This window comes from Hirundo rustica, chromosome 3 (assembly GCF_015227805.2).
Source record: "Hirundo rustica isolate bHirRus1 chromosome 3, bHirRus1.pri.v3, whole genome shotgun sequence".
NCBI lineage: Eukaryota > Metazoa > Chordata > Aves > Passeriformes > Hirundinidae > Hirundo > Hirundo rustica.
Window position 1 is genome coordinate 87,535,024 of NC_053452.1, and position 18,780 is coordinate 87,553,803.

The 18,780-nt window shown below is 34.0% G+C and overlaps 1 protein-coding gene across 8 annotated transcripts in view; it reads right to left on the minus strand.

Annotated features, from left to right (window-relative positions):
* ADGRB3 (adhesion G protein-coupled receptor B3) overlaps positions 1 to 18,780 on the minus strand; it is a 465,849-nt gene that overhangs the window by 172,133 nt on the left and 274,936 nt on the right. For all 8 annotated transcript variants that reach the window (XM_040057981.2, XM_058419650.1, XM_058419651.1 and 5 more), the window contains one exon: positions 14,810 to 14,853. In XM_040057981.2, the coding sequence (XP_039913915.1) occupies positions 14,810 to 14,853 (44 nt within the window). The remainder of the gene's footprint in view (positions 1 to 14,809; positions 14,854 to 18,780) is intronic.

The window sequence follows — 18,780 nt, forward strand, 5'->3', positions numbered from 1 at the left end:
GGGGTTTACATTCTCTGTTCCAAGGGAGGCTCTAGCTTTCCTTGGCAGACAATTGTCTTTCAAAACCGAGATGATGAGGAATCATCTTACAGCGTGCAGCTTTGCTGCATCTTTACCAGTTCAGGCAGTTTACTCCAACAGGAAGAATTATTGAACAGCAGAAAAGACACAGCTGGACTTTCAGCTCTCTGACTAAGGTTTTACAGTGAGAAGTGGCTGTCTGTTGTTTTAGTCATAAACCCATCTAAAGTTAAATCAAGTTTTCTGAGAGAAAATATGACACGTCATAATGCCATTTTGATGCACTCTTTTCAGAAAAGTGCTCTACTTCTTTTGCATTATTTGGGCAAAGGGTTTCAGTGTATTAAATTCTGTCATGTATGTATCGATAAATTTAAGTTTTGGTCAAGGGCTTCTAGATGACTTGCCTGGAGTTTCATTGAGGAAGGAAGTAGTAAGACTACTACAAATATTTTTTCCTATAAAAGCATATCTCAGTTAAAATAAAATACAAAATTAATCAATCTCTTTATTACCTGGGTCTACTCATGTCTGCTTAAACTACCACACTTTCTGGATAGCATTGTTCCCTGTTTTTACCTGAGAAATGCTTTTAAGACAAGAGTACACCTGGTGTTAAATGAATCTATTTTCTTTTAAAACTTAGTTACAGTTGTACTGTGGCCTTTAACAACCTACTGAAGTTTTCTTTCAGCAGATAAATGAGAAAGGAACGTTCAGTTCAACAAAGCAGGAGCTTAAATTTAGGTAGACAATCAATGCCAATAATCTGACAGACAAGCTCATTTAATGCACAGATATCAAACTAAACTCATATAGATTGAAGATAATGAACCTACTTGCATAACTAATTGGAATGAGTACTATATAGCATTTTGCTATATTATGGTTTTGGTTTGCCTTTTTTTCCCTAAAAATTAGCAGTAGAGACTAATCTGCTCTTCTCATAGTTGATGGAAAAAATTGCAAGTGTCATTGCCATAGTTTCTATAAAGAATTCTAACATTTTCACCCAGTTGGAGAGCAAGTTGAAAACACAAGAAACATTATCTGCAGGACAAAAAAAAATACTTTTCATGTCACTATCCCAAAAGACTGAGGAAAAAAGCACATAGGCTAAAATAAAAATAATTTTAGATAGATATTTCTAAGTTACCTGATTGCATGCACAAGAGCAAAATAAGTAAATATTGAATTATTTGTTAACCAGATTTTTTTCCTCTGGAAAGAAATATGATCCATATGTTGTTCCTTGCCATTTTAGCACTCAAGTAACTGCTTGGGAGTTTCCACACGTTTCACTGATTACATTATTTTAAAGGGCAAAATATCCCTCAGACTAAAATTTCATTATTTTTACACATCCTCCTGGAAAGAATGCATAAAATGTAATGAAAAATGTGATTTAACGATGATCAGAATTTATGTCCTATATAGCGTACTGAAGGAGAGACTAAACTATGAGGTTTAAGTGAGAACTGAGAGCAAATGAAAACCAAATGTGATACCAATTACTCAGTGCATGGTACAGAAAACCAGTTTTGGAATATTTATAGGACACAATTAATGAAAGGCTTCTGCTAATGCTTCATTGTTCATTAGTCTTCATGCTACAAAGTCCCGTTTGCTGACACAGGTAATCCCTGTAACAAGGATGTTTGCACCTAAATTGGTTCTGCTTGTAGGTGTGAATGCTAACTGTCTTGTTAAATAAATTTCAATTCACATGACAAAACAGCGGTGCCATATCAGTGGGTAGGGTAAAGGGGAGTGTGATGTCAGCCATTCAGTCACAGCTTTTATGTTTTAGAGTACATCACGCACTTCAATTAACAAAAGTTAACAAGGTTATTTCTCAGCTTTTGGCCTTTAGGAACTGATTTGAGACACAATCAAAACCATTGAGACACAATTGGTATTAAAAAAGCATTGAAAGTTTCTATTCTTTATTTGTGTCACTATGCAGAATCAGACTAGATTTTCTGCTTCACAAAAGTCAGATCATCCCATTATTTAAAAAATACGGCAAAGGAACCATATACCCAGAAGTGTTAGCCTGAGTGAATCTTTGTGGAAAGTCATAAATGATACATTGTGGCAAGAATTAAAATCTGAAAAAAAAATCTGAAAAACTACCTAAGCCCACACAAAATGTTGTGTTGCAGTTAAAAACAAACAAACAACCAAAACAAACAAACAAAAAACCACAAAAAAACCCCAAAACCCAACAAATCAAAAAACTGCCTCTTGTCTCATATATGAAATCCTAGGCTTGTTGCTACTCCAGTAGTATAGAATATAAGATTTACACTGATTTTCAACACAGACTGAAAAGCTTCTTCATTATCAAATATGGCATTCAAAAAGTTATACAAGATTATGGTAAATATCAGACCTTTTTTTTAACAGTTATTATGATGAAAATAGATTGACTGTGTACCACTTAACCAACTTCATTGTAATCTCTGCTTGTTAACTGTGATAACATGAAGGCTGATAATATATTAAAGTACTTTTACTTCATAAATAGGTTTATAAAGAGGGCAGAAAACGCCTCAAAAAAGCTATTGGGAACATAATAAACCTTGTAGGATTGCAAATATACATTTTTTAGTATCTTACCCAAGTGTGGAGAGAAGGTAAAGCATTATTTTATTACATCCTGATTCTCACTACAAACCATGTCTTTGAAATTAGATAATATGTTTCAGAGCATGTCTTATTCCTGATTAGGACCCATTTCTCCTTTTATTTTATTCAAAAATGTCCATCAAATTGATTTCATGTTTCTAATATTAACTTTATTGAATGCATTGCCTGTCGACTGACAAGATACAGCTATTTTGTATGTTGCCTTTGGAGGACATTTCCTTCATAAAGTTACTGGTTGTCACCATGTCCTTAACAATGAATTTACAAACTTGGAAAATGTCTACCTCTGAAAACTAATGATATGACATGTTAATTTACTTCTGAACCTCCTTCTTCTATACCCAGTTTTGTGACTTCAATATCAGTAGTATATATTCAGTGTTTTAAATTATGCTTATTATTTTTACACAGCTTTATGAGATCATTAATTGTAATCCGATGATCAGGGCTATCTCCTAGAAAGAGAAAGCTGTGAAAACCCCTTGTAGTCCACAACAACTTTGACTGTGGGTCATTTTACAAAAGGTTATCCTTATCTCTTTATTGAGTATGTGTTTACCCCAAGGACATAATTTGAAAATCCATATGCTGAGGTAGAAGTTGATATGTAGTGCAGAATTTAGTCTGGTATTGAAACTTCTAAATATAAGTGCATACAGGTATGTAAAATTACTACGTTTCCATTAGTCAAAGGACATCTTGTCAGTAGAGTCTATAGAGGACAGTTTACCTGCATATGGTACCCCATGACAGTGGCACTTGCAGCTATACACATCTGAGTGTTTTAATTTTCTCAACTGTGTAGTTAATTCTGCTGTTAACAATTGATTAATTTTCCTACATACAGTGCTACTAGAGTCTGTGCCTTCCCCTGCTTTGAAAAGGGTATTTTCTTTAATCTTTCGTACATACAGCCCGAAATTGTTCTACAAGCCTGTATTAAGGTCTCTAAATTGAGCCTTTAATATTAACCCTTAAATCTAAGGCCTATTCAAACACATACCCATAAAATACCTCCTCTTGGACAAATTAAACAAAAAAGAAATCCAGAAGAAAAAAATATTAAAAACATCAGCTTTAAAGTTGACCACTGATGACCTATACTTCAAAATCAAATAATATCAAAAATTTATTCACTTCTCTAGAACATTGACCTGGGTTTTCCTTGGTTTTATGATATATATTTTCTCAGAAACAACTGGATTAATCAAAGTAAACAGAAAATGCAAAGATCTAGTCAAACCAAAAGGAACATTAGTTGTATAGGTTATAAAATGATGTTTGGATAATAGTTTGAGCTGGCAGTGGCATGGAGACATAGTAACAGAAGAGTATCTCTAAAATAAAATGCCCAGTATCTATAGAAATTCCATACACAGCAGAAAGTGTCAGTAAATGCCTTTCTACCTCACTCCCAGTTTTCCCTGGTTCTTCCCCAAAATTGTCTGAACAAGCAACTTCCACGTGTTCCAGAGATTAAGATGGCTTTTGTCTGCCTTGTATCATCATTCTTAGCTGTGCACCTACACACTAGTCTTGGTTCCTTGAAATGACACACAAGAGATGTTTCTATTTTTGCAGGAAGGTGAGAATGAAGTCAGGAGCATATGGGTCCTTTCACAAGTGCTAGACATTTTCTTGACTAAAGAAAGATGGGTAATTCTAGTGGCTAGGTCACAGGGTTGTGGACCTAAGAGCACCTTGTTCTCTAATTTTAGCTGAAACACTGACTCACGATGATATTTAGAAATCCATATATTTCTCTGACTGTGATGAAAATTTTTCTATCTACTAGAAAAACCTCACAGGAAAAGAATGTTGTGCCTAATAAGATTTTTCTCGTGTAAATCAATTACAAAAATATGAAAACAGAAAAGTCTCCTTCAGATGAAAAAAACAAAAATAAAACATATTCTAGCAGTCAACTGTACAGGCAAAGTAAGTAAAGAAAGATAGACTGATGATAGATAGATGATAGACAAAGAGACAGACAGATAGACAAAGAGAGAAAACCAGGTGGGTTTGTAAATTTAGCATCACTTTTCTCTTACATTTGCAACAAAGGGGCAATATACAAGAGTTTTTTGTTATCTAATTTAAGATCAGTGTATGTGCTCCAACACAAATTACATTGACAGCATGTGGAACCTGACATCAGATAAATATACACTGCATATACAGAGCGTGCTTTGCTGTATAATAAAATAAAGAAATGGATGTTTAATATTTTTAATTGTACTTCTTGAGGAGGTGGTGGTAAATATTTTTACCTACTTTATTCCTCAAAGATTTTAATTGCTGTGTGTACATGAAATGAAGAAGTATGTGGGTAAGCACAAGCACAACTTGTGCACCTAAAACATCTGATATTTGACTGTCCACTTACAAGAAAAAGGGGGAGGGAAGGGAAGAATGGGCTGAGGATGTGATGTGCATGGAAAGAGTGCATAGTATCAACTTTCTCCTGTACACGCTATAACTTTTAGAGTCTAAACTGCTTAAACGGAGATTAGACTGCTTCCTGAATGATGCTGACTCTTGCTCTCTTTTAAGAATTTCTGTACTAGCTGCAGAGCACTATATTGGCTAAATGCAATTGAAAGTTGCTAGAATGAAATAATTCTTTTTCATTTTAAGTATTTTTTGTTTGTGTTTTTATGTCATATTTTATATATTTACCTTTTAAGTTAATTTGATGTATTGAAACCATAGATTATTTTTATGAATAACCATTAAAACCGAGCAGGTATCAAAGAAGTACATACTGACATTTAAAAAAGAAATCTAATAGCTCCACATTTCAGTCAAAATAGCAATTGTGACTCAGTGTAAACCTAAAGGATTTAGTTTTAAGTCTGGTCAAAATAATGAACTCTTTGCAGGCTAAGCATACAAATATATCAGATCCATGATAAGCAGTGATCTTATTTTTCTAGTTCTCTACTGCTTTGCATGTCAGTACATGCAATCCTGTAATTATTGCCATTCATGTTGATGGGATGACTCCAGGAGTTGTGTCAGTACCTGCGGTGTGATTCTGGTTCTATTTTCCAAATCTGCTTTTAAGCCTGGGCCTTCTAAGGATCTATTGGTAAACTTTACATCAGGATCATATTCATATTAAATCATGAACTGACAGTCACATGATGGCATTTTGATGCATGTTTTTGATATATGCAGAAATATTTTGCTTCTATAGTTATAGGCAGATAAAACAGAAAAGACAACCACTAGAAATTGCATCATTGGGGTAACACGAGCATCAAGAATTATATCTATAGCCTGTGAAATTAAGAATTATATTATAAACTCCATTACTTTACATAATAGCATGATTGCAGAATGTTGATTGTATATGTATATTGCATTTAGTTAACTAGCTATCCAAGAAATTTCTCTTACTCAACATTATCAGAGAAGATGATGATAACATTAAAAAACCATCACAACTACACCACGCTTTCAGCTAAAAATCTATTTAGCCATAATCTAGCAGCTATTCAACACAACACTTTTGGTTTTTCTGTGAAATTGTTTTGCTTGGAGCTCTTAATCTAGCACATTACCTTCCATTTAAACTCGCTTAAATCCTGATATTATTGTCATTAAAGTCTTGTCACCCTGCATAGCTTAAGCTTAATAAAAGTTCTATTCAAATGAAGTGATAAGTTATACAAATATTGTCCCTGCAATCTTTAAATAATTTAGAATTTTAAGTGATAAACTCACAAACATTATTTTTATCCTTGTTTCTGGTCATTTCAGTTTTATGGTTAATTCAATTAATATCAGATATATTCCTTTAATCAAATGCCACATTTTATCAAGTGCAACATTGCCCTCGAGTGCTTCTGTTTTAGGGGGATTAAACCAGCTTAGCTTATGGGAGAGAAGGGTAAATTGAGTTGCATCCTCACTAGGTAGAACTGACTTGAATCAACTACACAAAAAATATAATGTATGGTAAACTTCCTCCATATATAATCTGTCATAAATTGTAAGATAAATATGAGTTGATACATACACGTGTTATGCTTCCTCTGTGATGAGAGTGCATGATGAAGTAGTCTTATTTAATGACTTGGTGTTCTTTTGATCTGTATATCTGGTATATACCAGAAAACTGCTTATACAGGATGAGATTTTAAGTACCACAGGAGAAGAAGAAAAAAAAAAAAAAAAAAAAAAAAAAAAAAAAAAAAAAAAAAAAAAAAAAAAGAATAAAGGAATGGAAGCATGGATAACTAAGGGGGAATCAACAAAAAGATATCAAGAAAAAGGTAGGTTTTATCTTAGATTTTGCAACACGATGCAAGGACATAGCTACTGCTTCACTAATATCTCAATGTATTTTTCTGGATATTGGGGTGCTTCAAAGCCTGAAAGTCTTAAACCTGTCTTCTTAATCCACTCTGCACTGAATTTCTTGCCTAGGTTCAAATTTTGAAAACATGACTCACATAAATAACTCTACATTTTAATGGAAATGGCCCCTGGAAATAAACCACACAGAAATAGATTTCTTTTAGAAAGGGTTATTTTTCACCAAATAAGCCTTTTAAAATTTTTTAGATTGAATACTGACCAGATTTCGTCAGCGGGGACATACACATTGATTGACGTCATGAACAAGCACGTGAAGGTCTTTGCTTCCCTCTAGTGACTGGTTCAGGAAGAGATTTAACTGAATCTGCTCATCTTACTCAACTTTGGCTCAGAGATTCAGCAAAAGATCAATTATGTGTAAAGACACCTGAGAAGTCAGTGAGATGCTGATACAGCATTAGAGCATGTAGAATTGTGACAGGGATTGATAACATATGGCAGATTTACACTGGACATGTGTTTGACTGGTTTTGATGTAGTTTTACAGTTATCAGGGAGAGATGCAATTTCAATGTTGACAATTCAAGAACAACTGCTAGAGCTGGAAGATGACCTCTAAAATGAATTCCAAAACACAATTTCAAATATCTATTTAAGGTCATTTTGCCAAAAAACCCTTGTAGTAAGACAAATCAGACTTCAGTGAATTCACTGAAGTTACAGTGATGTTTGATTAATCAGAGGGAATACTTAATTCAAGAGAACTAGATGTACACATTTTCAAGTAAAGACAAGCAAACCTACACTCCACCAGTGTTAAAAAATACATTGTATTATATTGTATTGCTTTCTCCTTATATTACAAGAACCAGCTATATTTATACCAGTTGTTGTTGTTTTTTGTTGTTTTTTTTTCCCTGACTGCAAACAAATTTAAAAGTAACAAATAATATGATTTACTTACAAAACATTTTATGCAAGTGACCTGTATCCCTTGTTTCAAAGGAATAGGTGCACAGCTCTTCTCACATGGACAAGCAAATATTCCCCTATTACTCAACTTCTTTAGTGTCACAAGCAGATTTTATTTTTATTTAAGGATGGTATAATACAAGGACCCGTAGTGCTTCTGCACTACTTCTGTAGGATAAGGAGTGCTAAATTCTCAAAAAAAAAAAAAAAAAAAAAAGACATAATTATAAAACTATCAGAGATCTGCTTCATGGCAGGAGAATCATATTGGCTTTGAGAAGGGCTAGGGAACATTGTCACTTAGGATTCAGGAATTTGGAACTCTAACTCTACCAGTGTTTAATGGGTGAACTTGGACAAACAGCTTTGCTTTCATCATGTTTTAGTTTCTCCTAGCCGTAAATCAGGGAGGATAGTATGAACCTCTGTGTTAAATTATTTTTAAATTTGCAGGTCTAAAAACCTTTAAGAGGTACATGACATAAATGAGAAAGGTTGCTAAACTTTTGCAGTTGCAATTGTGTTTTTTGTAATTTTGGAAGCCCTACTCTATTTGGTAAACAATGTTTTCTCCTGTAAGTCAGTCCAAGGCCAGCCCTATGCTGGGATAACAGCTCCTGTTGCATTTCTTGGTGAAGTCTTATTAAGAAAAAATAATTGCATTTTATTTGACTTAGTAACATCCATGAATTTTTCTGGATACAAAACCAAATCATGACTGGTTGTTTTCTGTAGTGATGTTTATTCAAAATTGAATTATCTTTTGTCCTCATTTTACACTAAAAATCTGTCAAAAGTCCAATTATAATCTCTAAATTACATTATGAAGATAAAATCACTAGTTCTTTTTAGTTACATTCCAGAATTTAAATTGCCTGATATTACAAGAAACCACTATTTTTAGTTTGTGAAAATCTACATTCGCATTATAGTAATAAATAGCAATTGAGTTCTCAACAAATAGAGTTCATTAATCACCCAGTAAAAATTAAAAAGTGAACTTATTAGCAGGAATTAATTAGATTTTTTTTTTTAAATAAGTCTCAGCACGCCATATAAGCTCTGTTCATGGCCGTGTAGGTGTTAGTGAAGAGCAGTGTTATAAAAAAAAGTACTAAATTATAAATTCCTCCCATATATACTGATTCATTTTGTGTATGACTTAAACAAAGAAAATTTTGGTCTCTTTTTCAACATGAAGAAACTCCATTTATATTGTACAATATTTCAAAATTAATTTTCTGCATTAGAGTATAATCTTAGCAGTTTGTGAATTTAAAAATTTTTAAATGTAGGGCTTGCATGGTTCTCTATTTGATCTGATCTGATTCAAATTGGTCAAAGCCTTTTAGTTGTCTGCAGATGGGTTTGGATCAGGTTTTTCATTCCATACTGTTTTAATGAAAAAGAACATGATTCTGTAAAGTCTTCCAAGCCCTTATGCAGGACTACCAGAATGTAATGCGTAGTGTGCTATTACACAGGCTCCACTATAGAAAGTTCTTCATAAAAATAGGCATTCCAGGAGGCATTTATCTTGTAAGTTAGTTAATGAACATAAACATAGAAACTAACATGGAAAGAGAATTTTCTGCCTTGAAAAAGGTGCCAGAAGTAAAGTCTGACTGTAAAGCCGGACCAACAAGACTGACTGCAGTCAATGGAAGAAGCAAAGCTTTGTCTGGCACGTACTACCAAACTATACTTACTGCCTTTCAATTTCCTCAATATCTTTCTGGGGACAAAATTAGTATGCCTGTGAAGTAATATAAAGTAAGGAAATGTTACTATTAATTTTTTCAGAAGAAAATTCTGACTTAGGGTATTCTAATGATTTGATTGTTAGTTTGACACATTTTGACAAAAGTTATAAAGAGTTGTCTTGAATGTATTTTCAAAGGTTTGCAAGGCTAGGACAAAAAAACCCCCCAAACACCCAAAATATTAATGGTCCATTGTGCTAGTTTTAAAAATCAGAGTGGACAGGAGAGAGACTTAGCAGAGCAGTGTTCCCTGTCAATTTTGCCACCAGGCAACAAAATGCATAAATTGTTTGTTGGCATGAGCACAAGTTTATATTGTAAAGCTGAGTGGCAGGAAATCACAACTAGCTGGTAGACTCTCATTTATTTGTATTGAAGAATTCCTTTAATGGACTAGTTCACCAGACTTGTATCCAGGGAAAATAGGAGAAAAATAATTAAAAGCTGTATGGCATAATTTAAAAAAAAAAAAAAAATTGTAAACTTTTTTTAACCCTCTATAATGGAGGACGCTACAATATTTGTAGAGCGTAATTGTAAAGTTATATAAATGCATGCATTTTTTAAATTTGCATATATGGGTATTTATACTTTCATACAGCTTAAGGGTAGAAAATCTAAACCACTGCCCATGGTAACTTGCATAGCACAAGGGAAAAGAGAAGGAAAAAAAAAAAAAAAAGGCAGATGTATCGCTTGTCCTAATCTAAAACTGAACCAGGTCAAAATTCTTGCAATGTTAAAAATTTCAGCTAATTGCATTGTACTTCTTCCAACTGTATAGTCAGCAGGCACAAACTATTATGAGCACACATATGGTCAAATAAAATGCTGTCACACTGTTATAACATCCTTCTGCAGCAACTGGCAGAGAGAGCTTCAGAATACTAAAACCTTTTCTTTACCCAGTGCTCTGAGATGTTGTGTTGCACTGCATACAGATGTGCAGCACACCAGCAACAACTGACTCTGTCCTGTGGAGATCACATGTGCCCACATTATGTCCAACACACTTCTAAAAGAACAAACACCAGCTGCACTATTTTGCTAATCAGTGACTCTGGAAAATCCCGTGTGAGATATCACTTCCTCTCTGTGGCCCAACACACCTACCCCACCTTCCACGCCCTGACTGCAAAGCTGACGGTTGCATGCCGGGGTGGCACTGCCCACATTCAGTACTGTGGCACCTACCTTTCCAGCCACCTACTGTGTTTTGAATTCTGCACCCTGCTTCAAGATCTTCACCCTGGGGCTGGGTCCTTTAAGACAAATAACTGATTTTGTCAGGCCAAGCTTTCATAGATGCTAGAGATCCATTGTGCTCCTTTTGGCTGGGATAGAATTGTCTTCACAGTGGCTAGTGTGGGGTTATGTTTTGGATTTATGCTGAACACAGGGTTGATAATATAGAGATGTTTCTGTTATTGCTGTTATTGCTGAGCAGGGCTTACACAGAGCCAAGGCCTTTTCTGCTTTTCATCCTGCCATTCTGGGGAGGAGGCTGGGTGTGTTTGGGAGGCTGGGAGGAGACACAGCCAGGACAGGTGAGCCAACTGTTGTTTGAGACTATTTTTGCTGTTTCCCTGTCCTTTCTTGTTTTCCTTTCCAGAAAGCTAGGAAGGACATAAGAAAAACTTTCAAGTTTTGTTTCATCCTAAAATCTTTAAAATCACTTCAGTGGGGTAGGAAAGCCAGTGATAGTACCTGACCAACTCCTTTTCCTTCTCTCTGTGAACTGAGGAACTTGAACTAATGTATCACAAACCGTTCCTGACAGCAGGGACTGTTTGCTCATGCTAGATAACACAAAGAAAAGACACAACTCTGAATTTTTTTGTTGGTTGATTTAAGGAACTGAATTGCTTCTCCTTAGAATGTTAAGCAAAAATATTCCACTAATTTTCCTATGAATCAGATGGAGAAGCATTCAGTATCCTAACATTTTACTAAAGGCAACATCTGAATACATTTTCTGAAATGAATAGGTGAAGTTACCACTCATTTCTGAGAGGGAAAAATCACCACTTACACACAACTGATGCTACCAGCTTTGTGTAGGGAATCTGGAAGTATCAAAGGAAGCAGCAGAAATCATAAAAAAGCCTGGTTTCAATCACCACAGAGAGATGTGCTCTATATTTTGAGACAGCAAATGGAAATAAAATGTTGCATTATTGGATTGAGTTTAATACATGACATATTATTTTGTTCTTTAGTTCCACTGTCTCAATATTGTACACACATTTGACTACATGCCTAGAGAAAGGGGAAAAGATTGACAGCTTGATAAATGGGAAACCTTATAAAACATAATCAGAGGCAAGATTCCCCAAATCTCATAGAAAGAATGGATTAAAATGGCTTTTACCAAAGTTAGGATGACAAAATTGTCACAGCTACTAATAATAAGTAGAATAAGTTTCATGATCTGGTGTGATCAACAGATCAGAGATACAGAACTTTCTTCAAGGATGGAAGTCAGAGAACTGTAATCATTGATCAATCTCCTGAAAAGCATGTCCAAAATCCAGGTAGACAAAGTATTCCTTGCTGCTGGAGAAGTATTAAACTGACAAGATCAGTGGAGGGAGTATAATTTACCAAATGGGAATTTCCAGTGCAGATAAAGTTGTGGGGGAAGTGGCTAAAAATGTGGAAAAGCCCATTAAAAGTTGCTGATGGCTGGATACCAAAGATAAAAGCAAACACAGTTTTCATCTGAAAACCATTTAATTTAAAACACCTGACTCATGACAGGCTATTGATTAGTTAAGAACCCTCAAGTAATGCAGACTACTTTTTGTTGGGTTTATTCCAAAACGCTTGCCAAGTCCTGGTTATGCAAAAATTATCCAGTTTGGAAGGACATGAGTACACCACAGCTCCGTAGGATTTGCGTGTGAATTAGACTATTAATCCATAAAATCCAGTTGCCTGCTGATGAAGATAACTAATTCCTGAGACTTAGAAAAAGTGGAAAAATAAAAGAAAACCCAGCCACCAAGGACCGAACATAATCATGAGCACCTAACCAATTGTATAGTCCTGTACATATTTTTTGTTTGGATTTATAAACAATAGAAACTGACCCAGCATTATAGAACTTTCAGAATTTAAAACTCACAGTGTCAGAGTACAAAATCTGAAATATTACTGACCAAATACAACTACAAATGAAATGCTCCAAATGGAAAAGAAGCAAAAGAATAAAAAAATAGGAAAATAAATTTTGAATAAGCTAACAGTAGAGATATTCTCCAAAGGGATGGAGGAAAAAAAGTAGAAGTTTCCTCTTGCTATTGCACATTCTGATAGGAGATGTCACATTCTCAAAAAATATCACACATACATGTTCAAAACAAGTGACAGTGGTGTTCATGCAGACCTTGCCGCATCACATCTTACTGGGAATATTTCAGGGCTCATATCACTTTTAAAAATGGACACAACTCCAAGAACACTCCTAGTCTTCACATTTTCTAACAAATTCAATAACTACTATTAAATAATATGCTTAGAGAAGATATCCTTCAGAACACAAAAGCACATATTTCTCCCACAAAAACTTCAGACTATTCAATGTAAGCTTTATGTAAATTTTATAAGTTTCAAAATTTTACTTTTCAGTCTAGATTCTGAAGCTTATTGAATGCAGTACTTATACATAGCACTGAACTTCTCCATAAAATATACTAAGAGAAATGCAAAACAAGTGGCAAACAGCAAATACATTTGTTTGCGACTTCTTCACACATTCATCCCAAATACCCGAATAAAATCTATTAATCACATTATTAAATATGCAGCATGGTGTTGGGGTTTTTTTAGTAGTCTAATTACACTCAAATGTGCCTTTGATATTCCAGACTGGAACAGAGCATGTGCTCTAAATACACAGTACTGAAAGTAACCCATATAAAAAATTATAAACAAAGCACTGTACCACTTTATATAAGGAAACTACCGTGAAGAGAAAACAAAGAACATGTTCCAAGTCTTTTGAATTTTATGTGCTCCTAATAATCCATAATATGAAGTCTTTCATGTACTTCATTCCGCACATTTCAAGGAAATTGAATACTGTGGTGTACTGGAAAATAATGGTATTATGATTCTTTTCCGAAGGCATAGACCGTGGTACTACTTGTATTTGGAAAGATTTTGAATATCATGTCCAAAGTTTAACGTTTCTGTACTAAAATGTCTTTTCTCAGTCATCAGTGTGCAGATGTAAGTCCAAACTCAAGGACAAAAGCACTCACAAAATCACAAAAAATCACACAATATCTAACAGTGTAGATATGTATTATAAAACATATATAATATACCTGGATAAGAAGTACATAATTTAAAAAAAAATAACATGGCAACCATACAGGGATCCTTCTTGAAACACTTAATCTGCATTGATGCAAAGTTTACCTTGACTTTAATCTCCTATCTTAATGGGAGATTTACTGTGAAAGATTATTGCAGCAAATATCAACTGCACAAATTTGTGATTAATTTTAAACCACAACTGGATTTTACTAGCTTGCCTTCTTGCAGCAATATTTTCTTTTTTTGCTGTAGAAAGGAAACACTAAAAAAACGTAGAAGACTGTATGATTTCACTACTTAGTATACAGGTATTATTTTAATAAACTTAAATGAAAATTTGAACCAACTAAAATGAAGATTGCTGTGGGGATCACACTTGAAAATTGTATTTCTCCCTGCAGTAACAGAAATGTGAGTCTTCCTTAGTTATTTGTCTCATCATTTACCCACTTGCTTGTTGCCCAGCAACTACCATGAAGGAACTGCAGTCTTAGCCATTCTCATTTTAATTTTGAAAAAACAGATTAAAATTACTAGGTGAGTAGTCTCTTTCTGGTGAGATATTGTAATATTTCAGTTTATATATCTGCAAAAAGGAAGCCAAGTGACTGGAGAATCCAGTACTTCCAATCTGTCAAAGGTTAATTTTCTCTGCCCTTGTATCAACCCGTTTACTGAACAACTATTTAAATATTGTTAGGTACTTTGCAATATTTGAGCTACAGCAATAGAAGCAAACATCTGTCACTTACATTCTTGAATCATCCCACAGCACACAGTAGGGATTCAATGTGCCCTAAGAAGAAAACAAACAGAACTATTAGTTACTCGTATGCAAAAATATGTCATGCTTGACCTAAAAATTTCAGTCTCCTCCTACAAGATCATCCTCATACGCTGATGAATCAATGCCAATGAAATGGCAAAAGCTTACAGTTAATTCTTATAGGGTATTTTGAAGAAACTTGGACCTCAGAGCAGAATATATGTGCATTCTCTTAGATAAAGAAAGCATAAAGTCGTCTGGTGTATCCTAGTGGAAGTAAAATATGAGATAATAGTTATTCTTTTAAGAGACTTGACTGAACATTTCTGGTGTTTTTAGAGGAAGAACTTTAGACCCCTTAGAAACTTGGATGTCAAAATCTGTAATGGCATTAAAATTTTTAAGCATATGTTGGGCAAAATATCTTGAGTTTGTGATCTCACATTCACAAACCCCACATTCAGTGTCCAAAGGTTTTTTTAATTGGGTCCTAAATCAGCAGAGTTTTTTGCTCAAAGTATTTTTTTGTTTGTTTGTAAATGAGCTTTACAATACTGGCTCCCATCTCTCCAAAGTCTGTGGAAGATTTGTGATTTGATTTAGAACAGAATGGGAATCTAGGTTTTTATTACAAATCACTGGACTATGGAGAACTTTTCTGGAAACTGAAAAATCTATAAAATTATTCATATTTATTTTGTTGCCTAGGAAATGTAGAGACAAAATTGAAATTCACTCAGATTGACTTAGAAGTACTCAAAACTGCTAAACTATATTCCTGTTCACCATAAGCTTTAGATGTTCCCAGGAGTCAGAACTACATTAAAAATATATATATATATATATATATATATATATATATATAAAATATAGAATAAATATTTATTTTTAAAAAATCATAAGTGATTTGAAGAAACAGGTAGAGTTCACTATTTTTGGATGTCAGTGCTAGAGAACAGTGTGGATGCAGTAGGTATGAAGGGACTTTCATATAAACAAAGCACACCTTAATATTTCATTCTCAAAAATTATTTATTTATAGAAAGACATGGCAACCTGTAAAGTAAAAATCTATTAAATATTTAAATTATTCCATCTATCTCTTTGTCAAAGACAAAAAAGGTCCTGCAGATGTTTTTGAGAGAGGCATTTAGGGAATTTTTGAACCTCTACGTCAGTATTTTGCTGACTGCATTGAATTTCATGAGTAGTGTATAAATATTTAAAACCAACATATACTTATGGCACTTTATATTTACATAGTACTGTACAAACATAAACAAAGGATGCTCCATCTCCTGAAATATTTATAATATAAAGAACAGGAAGGGGAAGAGGGCACAAGACAAAGCAGTGGATAGATAATAGGCCAATTGAGATTTGGAGACCACATCCTGCATCACTTGCCAGGAGCTTTCAGATGCATTGATGGACTAAGAGATAGAAGGATAAGAATTAGGAACAAAAGAATACCAGTGAAGAATTAAATTTTCTTTAAAATTTAATTTTATAAAGAATAATAATTTTTTTATAGTAAGGCTAGTTGATTAAAATCTGATACAGCTATATGCATATTAAAAACTTACTTCTATAGCTGCATCATAATAAGGCTTTGCATCAGATCTAAGACTTGTCTTTCCCATCAGTGGATATCACACAGTTTATGGGTGCTATTCCCACAGTGCAAATAGAATGAATACAAAAACACTTTCAAAAGAAAAAAAAAAAAAAAAAAAAGGAAAAAAAAAAAAAAAAGCTCATTATAAAGAAATCTACAAAATAGATAGAGGGGAATTAAAAACTTTTGCAGAAAACTGAAACATTATAAAATTGCTGTCAGATCACACAGTTTTCTGTCTTTGAAATGTATTCAAATGAAAAGAAAGAGTTTGTTTGGCTCTTGCAGTCACTAATGAGAGATTAGGCAGAAACATGGGAAGTAGGATAAATATTACTCCTGATCCACAAGAAAGTCTTATGGGAGGGTTTGTTCCATCAGAAGTGGCAGCTTGCAAGGGCACAGCACCCTTTCAGAACTTCTCCTTCTTCTGATACTTGATCAAAAAGCCACTGGGACCACAAAGAGCTTGTTTCTGCATTTACTTCTTTGCCTTTAATCTGTTGCTCCCTTTTTCATGGTCTTTCTGGGCTACCTCTTGGCAATGTTGCACTGCTGTTGTAGAGCTGCCTCCAACAGCCACGGCTCTCTGTGAGGGCAGGGCTCTTATCAGCTAATTACTCAGCTGCAGCCTAGGAAGCAGCTTCTGTGTTCATTAGTGTTTACAACTGCTGTAGCATTGATTTATACACTACAGTACCTTACTTGGATATCTCTATCTAAAAATTGGCATATGTGTGAGAGTGTGTATGTATATATATCTCTATCTGGCATATAAAACTGAACTTCTGAGATGTGATTGGCAACTTTGACAACTATCCAGCACAGTGCCAACTGTATTTTGTAGCCAGGGTTTTCAGTTGCACTGAAAGCTTCATGTCCTATGCCACTACTGGCTCATTATTCTAGTGACCCTGGAGTAAACTTCTGTGCTGTCAGAAAGTGAGAGTTCATATCCTCTCTAGAGCAAATAGGATTCTGTTTGAGTTGTGCATTTTTTTTAAAAGATGGCTTTGATGTCCCTTTAATCAAACTACTGGAAAAATGTGACCATATTCCTCTACATGTTCACAGTTTATTAGACCAAATATTATGTTCTCTAAATCACAGATCACAGAATATTCTGAATTAAAAGGGATCAACAAGGATCATCAAGCCCAACTCCAAAGTGAATGGCCATATGAGGATTGAACCCACAACCTTGGTGCTATTTGTTATTAGCATAAAGCTCTAACCAACTGAGCAATGATGCACTGCAACCCATATTCCACTCTGGTCAGCTCTCTGTTATTCTTGTATTTATCTACAAATCCAAATACCTTGCAACATATTTCAAACAGCACATGCAGTTGTGGTTTGCACTTCCTCCAAAAGATAATCCTCCAGTTTTATTAATAAACTGGATAAAAAATTAAGAAATTGTTATACATTTTGAATAAATTGGCATTTTAAGTCTTATTTTAATTATCCATATTAACTCTTTCTAAATTATCCATCTAAATGATTTCTCCATCTTTTTTCATATCTTATCTACTTTATTTTGTCAGCAGATAAGGAGGTGAAAGAACAAATGTGTAGATATACTCCTATGTACTAGTAGGCATGCTCTACAAAATGCTTAAAATGTCATCATTAAATCAATTCACAAACAAACTGTTCTGAATAAATGAACAGCATTTGCAAGAACAAAGGCTTGGAAAGAATAAACACTGAGACTTAAAAAAAATCAGACGAAAGAGAACATATTTTATTTTCTCTTCAGTAATTAATCTATTTAAAAACAATGTTTAATCTGTGAGCCATTAATATATATTGTTCAGATATTAAAGATATATTAACAATGGTTTTATCTTGCTGCATGTAAATAAAGTCCATTCTATAGTAATATATTATAATAGAATAAATCCTTATTTTCAGCTGAGAAAATTATAGCAAAGAAGTATATTTAGTCTAAAGTAATAATCAAATTTACAAAATATATTTCCGTGCATCTGCAGCCTTATTTCTTTAAACCAAAGTTCCATTATGAAGGCTAAGTCTTGAACAGAAATAACCAAATGTTAAAAAATATTAAAATTATATAACTGATTTGTATTCACAGATTTCCTGGAGCAATATATTGTCATTGTATCTGCCAATCCAACTTGTATATTCAGGTGGATTGAGATCCTACATAATTATAGTATGTATGAAAATTTGATCCAAGCACTTGATGCTTCTCTGGATTATACTATAGGACAAAAACTGAACCAAAACCCAGAAATTATCAGATATGTATTGGAAAGATTATTATCTTTTTGCTCTGTCAAGACACGAGCTCATACAATATTAATTAATAT